An 18261-nucleotide genomic window follows, 5' to 3' on the forward strand; every position below is an offset into this window, starting at 1 on the left:
GAGTCACTAATCCGCACGTAAATTTGAGCCGTACGTGGATATTAGCCCGGAAGAAGACCTATGTACCGCACTGAACTACGTTGAGCCAGGACCCGAAAGCCACATCACGACGTCTCCAAAAGCCAAGTCACCTAATTAAGAAAAAATTGGAAGCATGACAAGGCCCCAAAAGCTTGTTCGCGCTGCATCAGGCAACCGTGGATGTCATGAACCGGTCCGCCCGTGGGCCCGCTGCAACCGGAGAACAGAACGTGCAGCCTCTTGCACGGCGGCCGACCGGCGGCTGTTGGTCCCCTAAGCAGCCAACGACGGAAGTGGAAAGAGGGTCCTTAGGCGCTGAGTGGAAGCTGATGAAAAACTCGCGTTGCTCTGGACAAAGCACGAATCATTACGCCAGGGCTTGTGTTGCATACTCCTTCATTACGTATACATGCACAGCTATGCCACCAAAAGCCACCAAGCCATCGCCGGTAGCCCATCAGCTATATTTATGAAGACGAGGAAAGGGGCTGTCGCCAGAAGCCGACAAGTCACGGTGCTAATTTGAGATGCATGTGTTGTCCTCATCCACACGGCCTTTCCGCGGCGATCCTAAGGCGTCACTCATTTCTTGCGTTGGAGCAAGGGAATGTTGTCGTCCTCATCTTCGTCGCTGTCGTCAAGTCCACCGTCCGTGAAGACCCTCCTCTGCGGTGAACCCATCGAAACGAACGTTCAGAACAAGAGGGATGTCACAGGGGCCGAATACGGCGCACTACACAATAAAAATATTCAGCAATGAGTGTCATGGCTTGTGTGCTTTGATAAGACTTCCAAGACAATAGCTATAGGAGAGCGCACAGCTACCGCAGCTCGACACAGGCCACAGGTGCCTCCGGCTGGCGGCGTGCGCAACGTGGTTGTATTGGCGGGAACCGTAACGACGACGATGACGACAATACATACATGCAGGGCCTGCATCCATCCCCAGTACATGGCCCGTGCCCTGAACCATGGAAATGTCTCGCGACGCACAACAGGTGCAGGGCGGCAAAACACATGGACCTACCACAACCCTACGATATTCGCCTGTTCCAGTTCATACACTACTCCCGAGCGGTTAAGATGAGCGACGTACCGTCGCGTTCAAGCTTCTTGCGGCTGACTTAGGGCCCGCTGAAACAGGCTTCGCTGCCGCCGGCTTGGGTGCCGCTTTGGGCTCTGCGGGTGCCGCTTTTGGTGCCGCTTTGGGCTCTGCGGGTGCCGCTTTTGGTGCCGGCTTGGGCTCTGTGGGTGCCGCTTTTGGTGCCGGCTTGGGCTCTGTGGGTGCCGGCTTGGGTGCCGGTTTGGGTGCCGGCTTGGGCTCCTTGGGTGCCGCTTTGGGTGCAGGCTTTGCCACCAATTTGGCCCTGCCAATCGGCTCGTCGTCGTCATCGTCCTCCTCGCTGCCGCTGCCGCTGCTGCTCGCTTCATCCTCCTCGTCACTGTATTTTGCTCGCGTCTTCTTGGGCGGCGATATAGCTGCGTCAAGCATGCAGGGTTGGCCGGAATTACGGCAGCGTTCACGTCAGGACTGATGTTGTGCGCTGGCGTGAAGTTTAGCAACAAACTCATTTCGCCGCCCGCACCAAGCCTGGAGCTTCCATACTGCAATTCCTCAGCGCTCAAGCCAATTGAATAAAGCAGATCAAACCCTACGATGGTTCCAACAGCCGTTTGCATGCGTAACAAAAGAGGAGAACAAGTTAAACATACCTCTCTCGACCCCCCAGGGAAACATCGCCCGGTTGGACCTGGCCGCTACCAAAAGCTTGCTCAGAAGTAGGAGCCAAACCTGAACCCCAGTCGCTTACTTTCCGTGCGCGCGCACCTTGTCTTTGCCGCTTGGCTGTTGGTGCCTTCTCGGCGGGTCTTCGCGCCTTCGTCGCCGTGCTCTTGCCCTCCGACCGAGCGGACGGCTTGGCGGGGGACCTGTTCGGCAACAAAGACCTCGGTCATCTCACAAGCAGGCTTGCGATCGCTCCACTTTTTCCCAACAGCTACACAGCCGGCGGTGGGGCTGCCTACCTACGCACGGTGCGACCCTCAAAACAAGAGAAAGAGAAATCTGGTTGTGAGCAGCGTATTGCTTTTAGGCGTCACCATCCGTGATTTGGGTCAGCGTCTAAAGGGTTCTTGTGTCGTGCTCGCATGCTCGCCTTGGCGATGGTGCTAGGATTTCTCCACTTTCGCAGGGAACCTCTTGCCTGTGCGGCCGGTACGACGACCATCTCGCCGCTATTATTTGGCCGTTTTTTATTAACTTGCATGGCTGCCATCACAGACGGGCAAAGTAACTCACTTCACCGCTGGTTTGCTCTTCTTCATTTGCGCCACCAGCTCCTCAGCTGCCTCCCTGGACAGTAGCCCATGCGTCAGACACCTGCACAGTTGGACCCAGCAGCAGCAAGGAAGCGGGAACCGTTGGAAGGCGCCGTGCAAGGATTGAAAAATATAGGTCACCCAGGTCGGCCCAGGACAGGAATACCGGGACGACATGGACTGTAGTTTTAGGCGCTGTCTCATGGGATGAATGCAACATGGACTACAATGTTAGAATATATTCCGACAAGCCCTTTAGCATGTAGCTGAAGAAGGGTATGAGAAGCTCCAGGACAGCAAGAATGCGGCAAATGTGTTAAATGCCGTCCTTAGAGGGGTTGTGGACCCTCCTGTGTCCTTCGCTTCAACGCAAATGAATGCATGGGTGCTGGCGGGTTGGGTCAGGCAGCGTGTAACCACACTAATACACTGGCGGGTTGGATCTCACTAGTAACATAGTTTGGGGTTGCTCAGCCGTAATCAAGCCCCTCGGACACCAATGGCTCGAATTGTCATCCGGAAGCCCGCATACAGTACTAGCTAGCCATCGCTTTCGTAGCCCTCCGCAGCCAGACTTGCGCTCAACACGAGATTCCTGCTCGGAAGGTGCACACGGGGTGTCCCAACGAAACGCAGAAACTCGATGCTCTTGCCGCCACTCTGAGCCACAAAAGCGCGAGCCATGCCCGCTGCCCGCACATCCACCTACCCACCATTTCTTCGCTATCTCACTATCCGGGCGCTGCTCCAGCAGGGACGTGTAGAACTTTCGCAAGGAGTCGGTCTGGTGGGGGATACAGCGAACAGTGAAGCGGTTGGAAAAAACAGGTGTGTTCAAAGGGTAGCGCCACGGCTTACGGCCCAACAGAATGGGAAGCGTTGATGCGTGGAGTATGCTGTTCGTGTTTGCCCAGCCTTCTCTCGTGTCCATTGAGTTTAGGGGATGCGCTTCCAAAGTTTGGCAAGGATTTCCATGTCTTCCATCACGGTGGGATGTACCTACGCACCTCAGGCGGTGGCACACGAGTTTGACCCGGCATGTCGAACTCCTTCTTCTCCTTAGGCTGTTTGCCCTCCTCCTTGGCCTTCTTAGTTGCTGCACCGGACTTGCCGTTCTGTGCTGGCTCCTCTTTTACTTCGGCCTTGACTTTGGCCACGGGCGGCTTCTTCTCTTGCCCCTTTGCCTTGGCATCGGTCATTTTCTCCTTGCTTGGCACCCCCTTAACTCCCGTCTCCTGCTCCACCTTCACCTCCGCTTTAACTGCCGCAGGTTTGGCAGCTCCACCCTGCTGTACGCAGGCAGCATGCATGTCGGGCCTTGACCAGAAGCCGAGCCAACGGCATTTCTGACGAGATGTGCTAAGCTCACCTCTTGCTTTACCGCTGGGGCATTAGCAGCTCCTGCATGCCAGTGTAACATGAAACGGCTGGTGATCCTCATGCCAAGACTTTTAAATTGCAATAGCAGAATCCCCATAATTCCTCTCACCCTTTGAGTTCCCTCTAGTTGCAAGAGGCGCATCATCATCACTATCAGATGACATTGTTGCGATTAGGCTGGAAACTGGTTGGCTGCGCCTGTCAGTTACTTTTCAAGCGGTCAAACGACAGTGCGGTTTACCAAGATATGAGAGAGAAATACCAAGTGAATCGATTATTGTTATGTCAAATTAGGCAAAGCAGTGTGTCTCATGGTCCTCACCAGTACGGCGCCGTTCCCCACCTATTTAACACAGCCGCATGATGTGTGTTTTTAATATCACTACCGCATAGACATCATCCTTTGCGTTACCCATGGAGGACATGCGCTATGACGCTACTGAAAGCTCTCATGTCCATTGCTCGAAGGCTTTCACCCGAGAAAGCAAAGTTTCTATTATCCACGAGGGCCTCTATTATCCACGAGTAGCAGCTCTTTGAACATCGTCGTCATCCTTTGCACGTGTCCCCTGTGGGTGTCAACTCTTGTGCCGTGGAGAGGTTGGCACCTGTGCGAAAGCAGCATGAAGCCATCATGTGCCATTTAGCAAAGCAATCGCCGGAAGTTTAACCCCTCAGTACAGCATGCGTGCATCCAGGCCCGCAGCGGCAGGGGCTGGGAAGGGGTTCGTCAACTTGCGCCCCGATTGTGTTTTGCCCGCGGATGCATTTGACATATGAATTGCAACGTCGGTGAGAGCTCTTCGTGCTTAGCATGTGCAGCTAGAGTTACAGCTACAGTGTCCGCACAAGTGTGGAGGCTGTCCGTCAAAGCCGGGGGCCCCATGGACCGCTAGTGAAAGTCCATGTTACGGTGTCGGGGGCGATTATCGTCGTCCTCCCCTTCCCGTTTGAGCTCGAGGCGCCGGAGCGCTGCGTGCCTAGTCTCCCAGACCTCGGAGAGGAAGCTAGCTAATGCCAGCGGGGCCCCGTCCGTCATAACGGTGCGCATGTTGCGCTCTTGAATCCCCGAGTTCACTCCCTCAAGCCATCACAAGCGGGGCATGTGCAGCTATAGCGCAGGTGTATACTGTCTTGACAGTACCGGTAACCGGCCGCCCTCCTTATGATATCATTCGCTTTGACATCGCACCCCCATACCCAGTTCAACTCGCCATAGATCAAAGCTCGTCCGCATACCTGGGGGAGCTGATGGAAGAACACGCTGCGCTCCTGACTGGGAACGAAAGCGGGGTTTAGGAGCGGTGGCGAAACACGACTTCGGAGAGCCCTGCATGTTAGTCTGATTGGCACCCTAACCCCACTTGGCAAGCCAGGGCAAGTCCTGCTGAACGGGGGCAGTTTAGAACATATATAACGACTTCAATGCAGCATCCTCGTCCCCAGACCGCCAGAACAGATGTTCAGAACACACTTGCCTTCTCCTCACGCGATCTTGTCCAACTTACGTAGCCTTCCAAGCTCAGCGTGCTTGGTGCTGAAATGCACATCTTCTGTGAGGACGCGTGGGAGTCGTATGCAGTCACGATGCGAAGCAGTCCGCAACCAGCTGCAATCGCTTCCCAGCGGAACACATGATGCTGCATTGACGGGCCTAAGCAAATGTTCAGGACGTCGTTCAGTCAACCCCCAAGGACTGGTATTGTTGTTGGTACTTGGAAATATGATATGGTACGAATTGGTAATGCAATCCGCCAATGATCCTATGTGCGGGAACACACGTTGCCGGCCAACAGTCGGTACAACATGTAACATAGGCTATACGAGTTCGCCTGGCACGGTTTCAGGTGGCACCACGAGTACTGGGCGTGAGGCTTGGGGTTGTAGATTAGTGGGCCCGTGCAGGGGCGGGTCATGGAATAATGGAGACGCTAAGGAATATGTGTTCTCTGCGTCGTGCGGTCTTCCCGGTCCCCTTGCTTGCGCGCCAAAGCCACGGTTTTTTTTCTCTCTTTGGCGCTGTCAAAGCGGTTCATGAGCCTCCGGGTTCGTCTGAGCCGTACAAGCTCGCTGAAGCTTGTAACATCCACCCATCCATCCACGGAAGGGGCCTGCGTGGCTAACCTCGCCAATAATGCAAGTCGGATACATTTTCAATTGGCAACAGTAGGTCCTTCCAGTCAGGTTAAGGTGTCTGGTAGTAACTGTGATCCACGATTAACGACTTCGTTGTTTCGACCGTTAGCGAGGATTATATGCAATTCTGATAGAACTGTAACTTCATAATTTACTTCTAGGCGTGAGATTTTACAGGAAATTGCAAGCACGATGAGCTGCCAATTGTTAGGTAAGGCGGCTATTAAATGTCCAGGCAAGGTTTGGGGCTCCTTACAAGCAGTGTCCTCCGTGACGCAGGTCGGACACCGGAGGGTATCCAGCTATTGACAATTGGGGAACAGGAGCCCAAAGGGTGCGCTTATGCTGAGCAGCTGATGTGCAAACCTGCATTTCTTGCGATGACTACTCGACGAAATAACCGCTCAACTCTGCAACTGTCGCTTCCGTCTCAGGATATGTGGCACTGGTTCAGCGATCATGTGCACAGAGGATGGCAGTCGGCTTTTATCTGCATTTCAGGGCTCCGTACGTCTTGTGGACCTGGACTCAGCAGAAGCGGTAAGGCGGGCGCGCTGCTCGCTAGCCCTACCTCCTCCCCCTCGCCCTCGCCCTCGTAGACTCCCTTCTCCTCTTCACTTCGCAGCATGTAAACTTAAACTTCCGTCAAAACGCACGCGCGTCCCGCCTGTGCGGGTGCATGTGGGCTTACGCTTTTACGGCTGCGTGGTTACGAGCAAATGAGAATCCTTGTGGCATTACTCGACCTACATTACTCGACTTTGTTGCGCCCTCGCCTGCCTATATGCTTCCCTCCAAAAGAACACGATGCACGACGAAAGCACGACATGATGGGCGGCCAGACACTTAAGTTGTCGACATCTTGACATGACCTGGCAGGTGACCGAGGTCCAGGAGGAGGGCGTGGTTCTATCCAGCCTATCAAACACGGGGGCCTTCCTCGTCACGTGCCAACGGCCGGGAAAGGCTGAGGACGGCAGCCCAGCTAAAAACCTCAAGGTAAGCACATTTAGAGTAACTCGGCGCCGTGTGTTTCACCCCTGCACACAGGGATGGGGCCGTGGCGAAGGCCGGGTAGGGACATGAACGGAGCGCAAACGGAGGTGGTTGTCGTGAAACAACGTGTGATGGTTGTGGCTTGGCAAGGCGCCGGCTCTAGCAATTCGTGTCCCCTCGGCGCCCGAGGTGCCCAGGTCCCCCGGGGATGGAGGAAGAGTGAACAACTGCTCTTGGTGTGGCTGGGTGGAGGAAGAGTGGAGGAAGAGTGGAGGAAGAGTGGAGGAGGAGTGGAGGAAGAGTGGAGGAGGAGTGGAGGAAGAGTGGAGGAGTGGAGGGCGGGTCCCGGGTTGGTTCCACCGGGCTCTTCTTGTCTCCCTTGATTCGAGGGGGGGCAATGAGGGGAAGGGAAACCCGGCGACGAGTAATCAAATGCATGAAGTCCAAAAAGGCTTCACCACACTCCCCCGTTGTGATGTATCGTCCTCACCTCCTCACGCAATCATCTGAAGAGGGTCTCCCCCCAACGGGTGACCTGTGCAGGTTTGGGACCTAGCCACGGGCGCCTGCGTGTTCTCCCATGCAGCCAAGCAGGTGAACAAGGACTCCTGGCCGCTGCTGCATTGGACTTCGGACGACCAGGCTTTCATGCACGTAGTCACCAATACCGTACATGTGTACGGCCGCAGCGACGGATTCAGCGGTGGGTCTTAAGAGGTGGCTGTGGGGGAGTGATGAAGGTGGGCTGATAGAGTGGGTTATCACTCCCCGCATGTCCCCACATTTTGCATTTTGTCCCTTTCGGATAGTCCGAGACTGGGGCCCTTGGGCCCCGTCAGGGCTGCAGGTATGTATGTATGTATGTATGTATGTATGTATGTATGTATGTATGTATGTATGTATGTATGTATGTATGTATGTATGTATGGGGGCCCCTTAGGTTACACCTTGGGAGGGTGGTAACGCAACCCCCGAAAGTTATGCAACACACACATACACACATATACAGTGCTTCACGTCACCATACCACCTCGTAATTCGTCGTCATGTCAAACCCTCACGACATCCCACCTCACCCCGCACTGGGGCCCCCTGGCCCCCGTGGCCTTCCTGACCTATTTCTTCGGACTCGGCATCAGTTGGCTGGTGGTTGAAATGTCGGCAAACGAGCCGCCGGGTGTCTCTGTGCATTTTGCAAGTGACGCCACCCGCCCTATACCCCCGCGACACTCCCCCCGCCCACCGAGTGTGCCTTCGTTTTGCTTTTCCACGCGTCACGTTGTCGCAGCCTACCGCAAGGTGACCATAAAGGGCATCGGCGGTCTCGCCCTAAGCCCAGTTCCTTTCGGGGCCGTCACCACGAACACGACTCCCCAGCAGCCCCAGCCTCTGCCTCTGCTTGCGGCGTTCCTGCCCGAGGTCAAGGGAAGTCCGGCGGGAGCGGGAATCTACGCTCTGGAAGGCGCGGGGGCGGTGCTGGTTCCGGAGCCGCAGCCGCTAGTGCGTAAGAGCTTCTTCAGATCGCAAGGTGAGAGGATTTACGTTTGTGTATGTGTGTGTGTGTGTGTGTGTGCGCGCTTAGTGCTTTGCCTTCATAACACTGTCACCTCTTCCAATCCGGATGGCCCGGTTGGTATCTTCTTTCGGAACCTTTGGCCTCATCCCATCCCGTCCCATCATCCGGGCCACCTCCTCCTCCTCCTCCCGCCCTACCCTCCACTAACAGTCTGCAACTTTGGACGTCGGCAGTTGTTTGCCCTTCTTAACTCCTCATATATTTCCCTTCCCTTCTATTCATAACCTATTTTCCTGTCCTTGTCCCGCACGGTGAAACCCGCGAAAATGCTCAATTGTACGATTCCTCGTACGGCGACGTTTTCAAATGGGGCCCGGCCACCTGGCAGGCGCCAAACTGATGTGGAACTCCAGGGGGTCCGCCTGTTTGGTTCTGTCGTACGCGGATTTCGACGCCACCAATCAGTCGTACTACGGCGAGCAGAAGCTTCACTACCTGCCCGCCGACCCCGCCCGCAGCGACGAGGCTGTGACGGTTCCCCTTCCCAAGGAGGGTCCCGTACATGACGTGCAATGGTCTCCCACCGGGGACTATTTTATTACTGTGGCAGGTGGGGGGGAGTTGGGGTTGGGCTGGTGGGTTTTAGCAGGTGGGGGTAGGCTGGTGTTGCGGCTAGGATTTGGTTGAGGGGTGCGGACTTAGGAAAGGAGAACCTTCCTGACAGACAGATAGAGCAGTAAGGGGAACAGCAAGAGCTGACTGTCAGGTTCTAGTTGGCTCTCGTTGTTTAGTGTGCCCGTTATGAATGAGTTTATGGATGTTTTTAGCGATAACTTTACTTGTGTGCGATAATCCTTTTTCCGGCTCAGCTTTTCATTAACATAACTATATTTAAATAAGAGCATGATATGCGCAGCAGACGGCGTGTGGGATACGCGCACCACGCAGGTTTTATGCCGGCAAAGGTAACTCTGTTCAACGCGGCGTGCAAGCCGGTGTACGACCTTGGATCCGGGCCGTACAACCTGGTTCGATGGAACCCATTTGGTCGCTTCTTCGCGATTGCCGGCTTTGGCAACCTGCCTGGTGGGTCTGGGCGGGGTGGGGGGAAATGAGGGGGGGGGGTGAGAGGCAACAAGAGCACAGAGGGCGGTGCAATCGGCGCTGAGTGTTCATGCACAATCACATGGTTGCATAACTTTGAAAGGAAAGGGCGAGCATCTGGATCAGGAATAGTGGCCAATGGTAGTCGGGTCGTTGGATATCTGTTCGTCGGAATGCATGTACCTCCACCTTCCGCCGTCCGCTCTCTTTGGGGGGGTGGGGGTGGAGGATGTCATAGGGGGTTTTCTGCGTGTGTTCAGGTCTTCAGCTCCCGCGCTCCCCACCCAGGGCCCACCTCGCCGCTCGCCCAACCACTAACTCCCCAACCACCAACCATCATTTCTACAGGTGACATTGTGTTTTACGACAAGAAGACGAGCGGCACGTGCAAGCAGATGGGTGCCGTACGCTCACCTGCCGTATCCGCCGAGTGGTCTCCGGACGGCCGACTGCTGCTCACCGCCACCACTGCCCCGCGACTTAGGGTGGACAACAACATCAAGGTCTTCACATACCATGGTGCGTGTCTTGAATTTAAAATTAGTCCCAAGAAGATAAAAAACAGTTATTTTGGAGTAGTTGAATAGTCGTATATAAGTTCTTATTCAGTTTTTTCCAACCGACCTATTGACCCATGGGAAGAAGCATGGACGGGCAAATGGCGTGTGAGCGAGTGGTGTTCACGTAATGCGGGTGAGCTCGTTCGTGACGGCGGTCGTAGCAGCTCCATGCGTGCGTTGCGGCGGACAGACACTTGCTCTTGCAGCCCACCCAGCTCCCTCCCATCCTCTTTCGCTTCCCTGCCCTTCGCGATCTCATCATTCATTCCAATCATACATTCCTCAAGTTCAAACAACCTTAGGGTTTCATTCCTTGGATCCAGTTCCTCCCGTGCTTCCTGTTTGCTGCCATCGCTGCTGTTGCTGTTGCTATTGGTGCTGCGGTTGCCGCTGTTGTTGCGCCGCCGTCCCCCCTTCCCCCCCTTCCCCAGGTGAGGAGCGCCTGCACCAGCGCTTCGAGACGCTGCTTGAGGCCCGGTGGCGCCCCGCCCCCAGGGGGGCCTTCCAGGACCGGCCCCAGTCGCCGGAGCGCCTGGAGGCGGTGGCCAAGGGCGGGGAGGCGGTGGTGGCCGCCCCGACTAAGCCCTCCTACGTGCCGCCGCACCTGAGGTACGCAGGAGCTTGCAGGTTCCCTGCCAAACGCGCAGGAGCGATAGCATGCCAAGGCTGTGTGTGTGAGTATGTGTGTACGTCTGTATGTCTGTGTGTGTGTGCTCCTCTGGCTCTTCCCACCAGCGCCGCCCAGCTCAGCGCCGCCATTTGGGGATGTCACAGCAGCTGCTGCGACATGATCTGTAATTACAACGGGCGAAACGGGAATGCGGTCCGTGTTTGCCGTCCGTCGCATGGCGGGATATCCGTTGGGCGCGGTCCACGGAAATATGGGTCCATTAATTCATTTCTTTATTCCCAGCTTCCGGGGGTTAAGATCAGCCTGCTGTCGGGTTGTCTTTGTGTTTCGTATCTGGCCAATGTGTTCTCATTCCTCAGACAGTTTGTTGGTTGCGGTTAGTTTTATTCGGCGGGTTCTCTGCCGCAACCCCTCGTGTCCCTCCCGACCCCGGACCCGCCCTTCCCCAGGGCCGCTGGGGTCAGCTCCGTGGCGCCTAATCCCAGGTTCAATTTGGCGCGGGACGAGGACGACAAGCCCGGGAAGATCAAGACCGGATCGGGCAGGTCGGCGCTGCCGCCAGGTGGGGTGGGTCGCGTGTGAATGTGGTGTAGTTGTGTTGATTGTGATGTGTCTATTGTTGCGTGTATGAATGGACTGCGTCTCGGAAAGTGAGTGCCTAGAAAGGAGCGACTCTACCGGAGGAAGGAGTATGTATGTATGTACGTATGTAGACTGGATGTCCATGTCTACACGTGTACGTTGGGGCCCTCAGGTGCGGAGTTCGTGGCGGCGGGCAACGGCAAGGCTGCCAGTAAGAATGCCAAGCGCCGTGCCAGGAAGAAGGGCGGCGCCGCGGGCGGCAGTGACGATCCAGAGGGGGATGGAGCCGTCGAGGGTGACGAGGCCGCCGAAGGCCCCTCGCCCTCCGGGGCGCCGGCGGCGCTGGCGGCGGAGCAGGCAGCTGCAGCAGTGGCATCGACATCACTGCAGGTACGGCATTTGTACACAATCACCACTGTACTTGGACATGGATATAATGCATTACGTTTATCCTTGGGAGGATGGGGTTGAGTTTTGCGTGATATCGCTTAGAGGGGTCATGATGTCGATTAATTTGTTTTGGCGGTCTTTATGTCGTTCAGGGCTCGCAGCATTCGGCCGTCTCGCAGTCAGCGGGTGAAATGGATGAGGAGGCTCGGCAGAAGCGCATTCGCGCACTGCAAAAGAAGCAGCGACAGATTCAGGAGCTCAAGGACAAGATCTCAGCGCAAGGTGAGGTTCGCTGGCCTTCCAGCCTTAGCCTGGTTTTGAGCATGTGATGTTTTAATGTCTCGATCGTGGTTAATTTTGTGTCTGTGTGGGTTATGCAATTTTGAGGCCTGGATGTTGGGGCATCGCTATACTTGGCATAGCTTTTTTTCGATACAACCCAACAAGCGCATGCATGGTGGAAGTCCATGATAGGGAAGTGCCGATATCTGCATGCTGACTTAGCCTGCTCGCGTGTGGTGCTTTGTGTTGGCTTTTCATCGACTTCGCTGGTCGCCAGGTGACAAGGCGCTCACGCCAGAGCAACGGGAGAAGCTGGCGTCCGAGAAAGCAATTCTGGATGAACTTGCAAGCCTAGGAGCGTAGTTTCTTACTTACGCTCTCACATGCTGCTATTGCAATTGTGAGCGCTGGCGAGTCTTTCAGGAGTTTTAACCGGCGGTACTGCTGTGTACAAATCCAAACCTGTAAACTCTGTATAGCGCTCTCGGTGCCAGTATTTCCCTGTTATCGTTTTAGGAATGGGTTAGCCTTACCCGCCTTGGCCGTTTCTTTTATCCATAATATCGTACTTGGCAGGTCCGTTAGTGCCGTATATCCATTAATGTCGTATGTGGTCGTTGCGATGTGTTAGTAACTTGCGTCGAGACGCTCCACGATCTCTTCCAGCATTCCCATCTTGGAGTCTACAGTTGCACATAGCTGTAAAGTAATTGAAAGATGCAAATTCGCGCCGGCGTCAAAGCCACAGCAAGAGGAGCACGGCAACTAGCTGCAGCACCCACGAAGCGAGTTGCAGCCTTTCAGTGTCAGCGGAATAAGCTTGCTGATCGCTGGCTATGCCGGGCGGCCCTAGACAGCGAAACATCTATCGCGGAAATGGAAGCACAGCTCCGCGGAGCCCTTGAAAAGGAGGACTACAAGCTTGCTGCAAAGCTTCGTGATACAATACAGTGAGATGGAATCAGGACTAGAAATGTCGCCAATGTGAGATGCTGAAGTGGCATGCTTGCATGGAAGCGCAGGCAGAAGCAACAGGTCAGCAAATTGGCTGTGGAGGATGCCAACCGGAGATTCTATGATGCTTTTATGTCCGGCAGAATTGAGGTGTGTAGGCTATGTTGTACGCACTTCGCGGCATACTTTTATGCGTGAACCATGACGCTAGCGGTTACGTGGGCCTCATTAAGTAGGCCACGACAGGTCACGCTGTGCCGCAATTTCCATCACCGAGCAAAACGATTTCTTATGAGAGTCTTTCCCTTGTTTAGCCATGATCCCATTGGCGAGATGTCCTACGCGCTGTACATACGGCAGGATGATTGTGGACGAGGTGGTACGGCCCTCCTTGACGGTCTCCCGATGGGGCGGGTTAGCGCCCCCGGCCAGTGTCGGCCAGGCAGATATGTAACGATACATACGCCGCACACATTGAACAAACCTATGCATACAAGGGGCATACAGGGCTTGAGGGATGGGCCACCGCTGACACGCCCCTTGATGATCCTCCCTTAGGCCGACTCCTCTGCCTAGTATTTACGTACTTGAACTCTTTCAAAGCCTCGGGTCAGATCTTAAACCCGTCGTGAGTTATAACCGGCACCGCACCCAGACCACCGACACCAACACCGCCACAGCACCAGCACGGCTTTTAGCCATGTCTCGCTATCTATTGCTGCTGTTTGCTGCCTCCGACGCGCATAGGAAATGGAGCGTGTGGTGGGTGAGGGAGAGCACGTGCAGGTGGTGCACCCCGGATCGGGCTGCATCGCTGGGAGGACGCAGGTGCGTGTGTGGGCGGAGGGCGCTGAGGGCCTAGATGCTGGACGGTGGTTTATGGTAAACACATGCTTTATGTCGGCGAAAAGATGGGATGGAAACCGGGAAGCTGGCTAAGCCTTGGGATGGATAGATCTCGGGATATGTGGGCACACATACAGGAAGGTGGACAAACAAAAAGGCAAGTAGGTTAACCGGATGTTCCACACCGCGCCCAACACATGCCGCGTGGATTGCCGGGTCAGTGGAGGGACTCCCCTTCACTTCTTCACCTCATACAGCGCCTTTCCGCCTTCCTCGCATATGCCGGACCTTCCTGCCGCTCTAAGGCTCAAGGTCTTGGGTCCTACCTAAGCACATGCAACACACCGCACACCCACCGCTGACACAGTGTGCTAAACCACTTAGCGGGCAAGCGGGGGCACTTGAGCAAGCATGCGATGCCGTACATATAAACCTGCGATGCTCACATCTCCTCCACGTCCGAATGTATCACACAAACATCCTAGCTTTATTAGGCATGACGTTCCCCAGAACACATCTGAACTCCTTCGCCGTGAAAACCCTTCCCTTGGAAAGATACCGGCAGACAGCGATACAACAGCCGTTTCTATATTTCTGTTACATAGGAAGCCCCATCATCCGGGTCCGATCCAGTTTTCTTCCTTTCCTTCCTTACTTGCCTGGGTCCCATTCCCCATGCCGTTTCCCCAGGTAATAGACAGCTGGAGGGCCATCTTACGCAACGTGCGGCCAGGAGCCTTCAAGGTGAAGCTGGAGGACGTGCGGGTTTTCGCACGGGAGGAGATGGGCTTTGTCACCTGCGTGGAGATCATCGACGCGGACGACTCCGAGGGCAGGTATGATAGTACGGCAGTCAGCATAACATGACCGTGGCAGAACGCGATTGTGTTTTTGGTCGTCGGCTCGTTGGCAGGCCCGCCGGCAGAACAGGCTGCCGCGAGTTGGTCATCATTCTTCGGTGGCAAGGATTGACGTTCCTATCTAGGCCTTGAGCACCCACAAGAACCACCATCAGTGGATAGATTCAGAAAGCCGTCCGAAATATGTCAAGGAAGCCGCTGTGGCAAGGGCGCGGCGAAGCGAGCAATTGTGAACCCGAACGGGACTATGTGGATGTCAGCGTATTGGCACTTGCCACGTTATCCCACTGGAAAGCTTCCCTTGCTTTCGCACTACGCTAACCGCTCACGCAGTTCTGAATTCTTGATGACTGCCTAGCATGATAAGTCCTCGCCAACCTGCACGCTTCTACTAAGGTATATGTATGTATATATAATATATATGATCTGCCATACCACACCGTAAAAGCACACCGTAGAATACCTAGGGTCTACGCGTCACTGTCACCACGTCTCGGAGCCTCGCCCATCCCAACCTCGCCCTTCGCCTGCTCAAGTGACTATCCTGCCTGACCGACCGACCGTTCGTGATCGCCGGGCCGCAGAATTGTAGCGACCAATGTGTTTGAGAAGCAGGGCGGCGTGTGGCGGATAGTACAGCACCACGGCTCACCCACCATCGCCCGCTTCCGGTGATTCCTGTAGCAGCGCAGCACAGCCGGCGTAATGGCCACCACCGCTGCCGCCGCATCAGGGGTGTAAGTAACTCCAGTAGGACACACCAGATGCAGACAGTTGCGGCGGGACTGAGTTGCCCCGCAGAGAAGCGGCCGCTTGAAACTGCAGGCGCCATAATCTGGAGGTCCCACTTCGGCGCAGGGGGTTGAACAGTTTGTGACATGGCCAAGCGCATCGCGTCGCCGTGCCGCGGCCATAGCAGCGCCTGCGCTTCCGGGCCTGCAGCTCTGCATGCGCACCCCGGCGTACATGAAGGGCACTGGGATGACTTGGCTGGAAAAGGAATTACGACGTAGTAGTGTGACTCGGTATTGGAAAAAGCTACCTCCGTTAAGGGCCGCACCGATGACGCTGGGCTGCGACATTGCCCTCAGGCTTGGGATGGTGTTTTATCGACAGTATGTCGTTAACACCAACAGGACAGCAGCGCCACTACTACCACCGTCGCTGCTGCCGCCAGCAGCTCCGTGCGCTAGATAGCCATGGTAGCCAGTTCTCAATGTGAAGGTCCGTTCACTCACAGTCCGTGTTTGGATTCACGCTGATGACGTCGCGGATGCTGACGTTACGTGAAGCAAGTTGTAGGTCAACACCCAGAGGAGCTGCGGGTGAGAGATGTGGAGTGTGGGTTAGTAGGGTAGCCGCAGTGTGGGTTTAAATAGTGGCGAGCGGGGAGTGTCAGACAGGGGTTGGTAGTGGCTAGTGGGTGGTTAGGATTTCAGGACACATCTCAGGACGCAGTTCGGATGCAGATGCGACGAACAGGGACTGCGAAACGAGACGAACAGGCTGAAGAAGCGTATAGGAATGTAAGGGGTGCAATGGGCACAGCATACCCGGCAAACACAGAACAGAACACGCTCACCACGAAGATCGCTGTAAATGTGGGGAAGCCGTCTGCCAGTGCTTCGGCCGCCCCTCCGTGCACCTCCTCGTTTACCCTGTAGGAACGCGATGGGGGCCGGGAGTTCAGGAACTTAGGGGGTTCCGTTCGACGGGTGTATGTGCAAGTGCGCCTCTGGGTTTTCCAAAAAAGGTTGAGGTGTGAAGGAAACACAACTGAGTGTTGGATAGTAATCGGGGAGGGGGATTCGCTGGAGGAAGGAAGACACGCCGGTTGGTGCGCTCGTGAAAAGTTGGAGGGCGGTGAGAGGTGAGTCCTTGTGTGCCGGTAGGTTGTGAGAGAGGCAGAGGCCAGATGCGCTGATGTGGCCAAGACTGAACCCCAACCCATAAGCGGCAATTCATCTGTAGGCAAATACGCTGTGATGCAGCTGGACAGTCATGCACGCCGTGTGCGAACAGTCCCCAGGGCATCGTAAGACGTTGCACGGTTGTGGCATAAGCCACGCGGCTTGTATTCATATAGGGCGTAAGGGCTGCAGTTTTAAATAGTGCGCCCTGGCAGTCCTTCGCTGAAAAGGCTGAGAAGACGACGGGAAGTGCGGCTGGAGTGACAGCATTCAAGGATTTGCCATTTTGAAAGGATGCGGGTATTTCATGGGCCTGCGAAAACAAAGGTCGTTCGTGGTAATCAGGGCCATATCCTGGTATATCGTTGGACCCCTGTGGTAGGGAGGAAAAACGTTACAGGGTTGAACTAGGAACATCTCCACTAGGGACACGAGAGCAAGAGGACCCCAATGGGGATGGTGTTGGGCTGCAGGGACCCGAACCCAGGGGGCCCCCCGCACCTGAGGACCATTCGGTAGAACACCATGGTGGAAACTAGCTGAAGCGCAAGGAACCTGTGGACGAAGACAGGCAGGATAAAAGCAAACGTACGGGGATCACACAGGTGACGGACAGTGTGGTGAATAATCATAAAAAAGATGAGGGCTTTAGAGCATTTGGGTTACAAAGCCCTATCGAGTGTTCAGAGGGCCCCGGGCAGGCGGATTCTGATTCAAAATTCCGACGGAATCCCGGGTTGCGGCATAAAAAGCACCGTTGAAGGGAAAAAAAAGATAGGACAGAAACGGCCCTTAGCGGGTGGGAGTTGCCTCAGCGTGGCTGCCTCAGCAGTCCAAGCAAACCCCGGCTGCCAGGCGGCAGAGTCCGTGCGCTTGCTTACGTTACAAAGCCCTCGAGCCCCGTCAACGGAAGCACGCCGCAGATGAGTCCGAGGATGGCAGCTGTGATTTGTTTCTGCCAGTGAACGCACGTCAGCAGCTCATCCTGCGACACAGTGCCCGTATGGGTGAAAAGTTCAGGGTGGAGGGGAATGCTACCGTGGGTGTCGCAAGTAATCTTTGCTTCCAGGAAGAGTGCCCAATGGGCAGGACTGTTTGGGGGTTGGGCGGGTGCGGTACCGAGTGTGGGCCTGTACGCTGTATTGTGCGAGGGGACCCCAAAGTCTCCAATATGGGTGGTCAATATGGGTGGAAACGTGCCAGGCTTGCCAGGATGCATTATGCATTTGGAAGGAAGGGCCGTGCAGAACACTATGCAACCGTGTCTTGAGCCACTGCCCCAAGGCCGCTTTCCCGCTTCCGAGCTTCTGACGGCGGCTACGGTTTCCAGTACGCACCTTAGTCCATTCTGCCTCGGGCCCTTGCCGAATCCGCTCCAAGTATAGAGCGAGCCCTTCCTTCTTAACTTCATTTCCTCTTTGCCTGGCCAACGCCTTAGACGCCATGTTTTATACCGACAACGAAGTCCACAACAAGCTATGCGTAAAGCAATACGTACAGCGACGTAAAATATATTCCGTAAAGGCTTCCACTTATGCTGCAGCACCTACTTTTCCAGCCAAGTCACCTCAACACGGTTGTGATCCTCATATGGCATCACAAGTTCGTCAGTAACGGGCAGGAGGCTTTCGTCATGTAATGCACTTCATAGTATGCTGCTACACATTGAAAGGATGGCCTTCAATTGTTGATTTCTTGCTGACAGGCATATTCGTACAAAGCGGACAAATTTGGTTTCAGACCCTGTAATAACAGGTGTTTCGTTACATGTTGG

At 55.2% G+C, this 18261-nt stretch overlaps 3 protein-coding genes across 3 annotated transcripts; 1 reads left to right on the top strand and 2 right to left on the bottom strand.

The window, feature by feature from the left end:
- Window positions 1-603: 603 nt before the first annotated feature.
- VOLCADRAFT_118243 (uncharacterized protein) lies at window positions 604-3884 on the bottom strand (the record flags this gene model as incomplete). The annotated part of the gene is made up of 8 exons (XM_002953003.1): window positions 604-687; window positions 1118-1500; window positions 1850-1950; window positions 2321-2401; window positions 3054-3124; window positions 3348-3629; window positions 3710-3741; window positions 3830-3884. 8 exons carry the CDS (start codon window positions 3882-3884, stop codon window positions 604-606), a joined length of 1089 nt encoding a protein of 362 aa, XP_002953049.1.
- Window positions 3885-4496: 612 nt separating this feature from the next.
- Window positions 4497-12356, top strand: eif2A (eukaryotic translation initiation factor; the record flags this gene model as incomplete). The annotated part of the gene is made up of 15 exons (XM_002952910.1): window positions 4497-4512; window positions 6136-6190; window positions 6291-6396; window positions 6736-6855; window positions 6907-6930; window positions 7396-7555; window positions 8141-8380; window positions 8757-8978; window positions 9317-9454; window positions 9821-9991; window positions 10464-10641; window positions 11113-11225; window positions 11418-11635; window positions 11788-11917; window positions 12195-12356. 15 exons carry the CDS (start codon window positions 4497-4499, stop codon window positions 12278-12280), a joined length of 1977 nt encoding a protein of 658 aa, XP_002952956.1. The 3' UTR covers window positions 12281-12356.
- Window positions 12357-14331: 1975 nt separating this feature from the next.
- VOLCADRAFT_105763 (uncharacterized protein) lies at window positions 14332-18120 on the bottom strand. The gene is made up of 7 exons (XM_002953004.1): window positions 17825-18120; window positions 17369-17472; window positions 16989-17042; window positions 16160-16235; window positions 15816-15896; window positions 15234-15424; window positions 14332-14514 (listed from the first exon to the last, which is right to left on the bottom strand). Exons 1-5 carry the CDS (start codon window positions 17930-17932, stop codon window positions 15831-15833), a joined length of 408 nt encoding a protein of 135 aa, XP_002953050.1. The 5' UTR covers window positions 17933-18120; the 3' UTR covers window positions 14332-14514; window positions 15234-15424; window positions 15816-15830.
- Window positions 18121-18261: the final 141 nt, after the last annotated feature.

This window comes from Volvox carteri (genome assembly GCF_000143455.1).
Source record: "Volvox carteri f. nagariensis unplaced genomic scaffold VOLCAscaffold_33, whole genome shotgun sequence".
Taxonomy (NCBI): domain Eukaryota; kingdom Viridiplantae; phylum Chlorophyta; class Chlorophyceae; order Chlamydomonadales; family Volvocaceae; genus Volvox; species Volvox carteri.

Coding starts and splice junctions, on each gene's coding strand:
- VOLCADRAFT_105763 (XM_002953004.1), bottom strand. CDS start 17,932: ATGGCGTCTAAGGCGTTGGCCAGGCAAAGAGGAAATGAAGTTAAGAAG. Junction 17,473..17,824: donor CCGAGGCAGAATGGACTAAG/GTGCGTACTGGA, acceptor ACTGTGTCGCAG/GATGAGCTGCTGACGTGCGT. Junction 15,897..16,159: donor CATTTACAGCGATCTTCGTG/GTGAGCGTGTTC, acceptor TCTCACCCGCAG/CTCCTCTGGGTGTTGACCTA.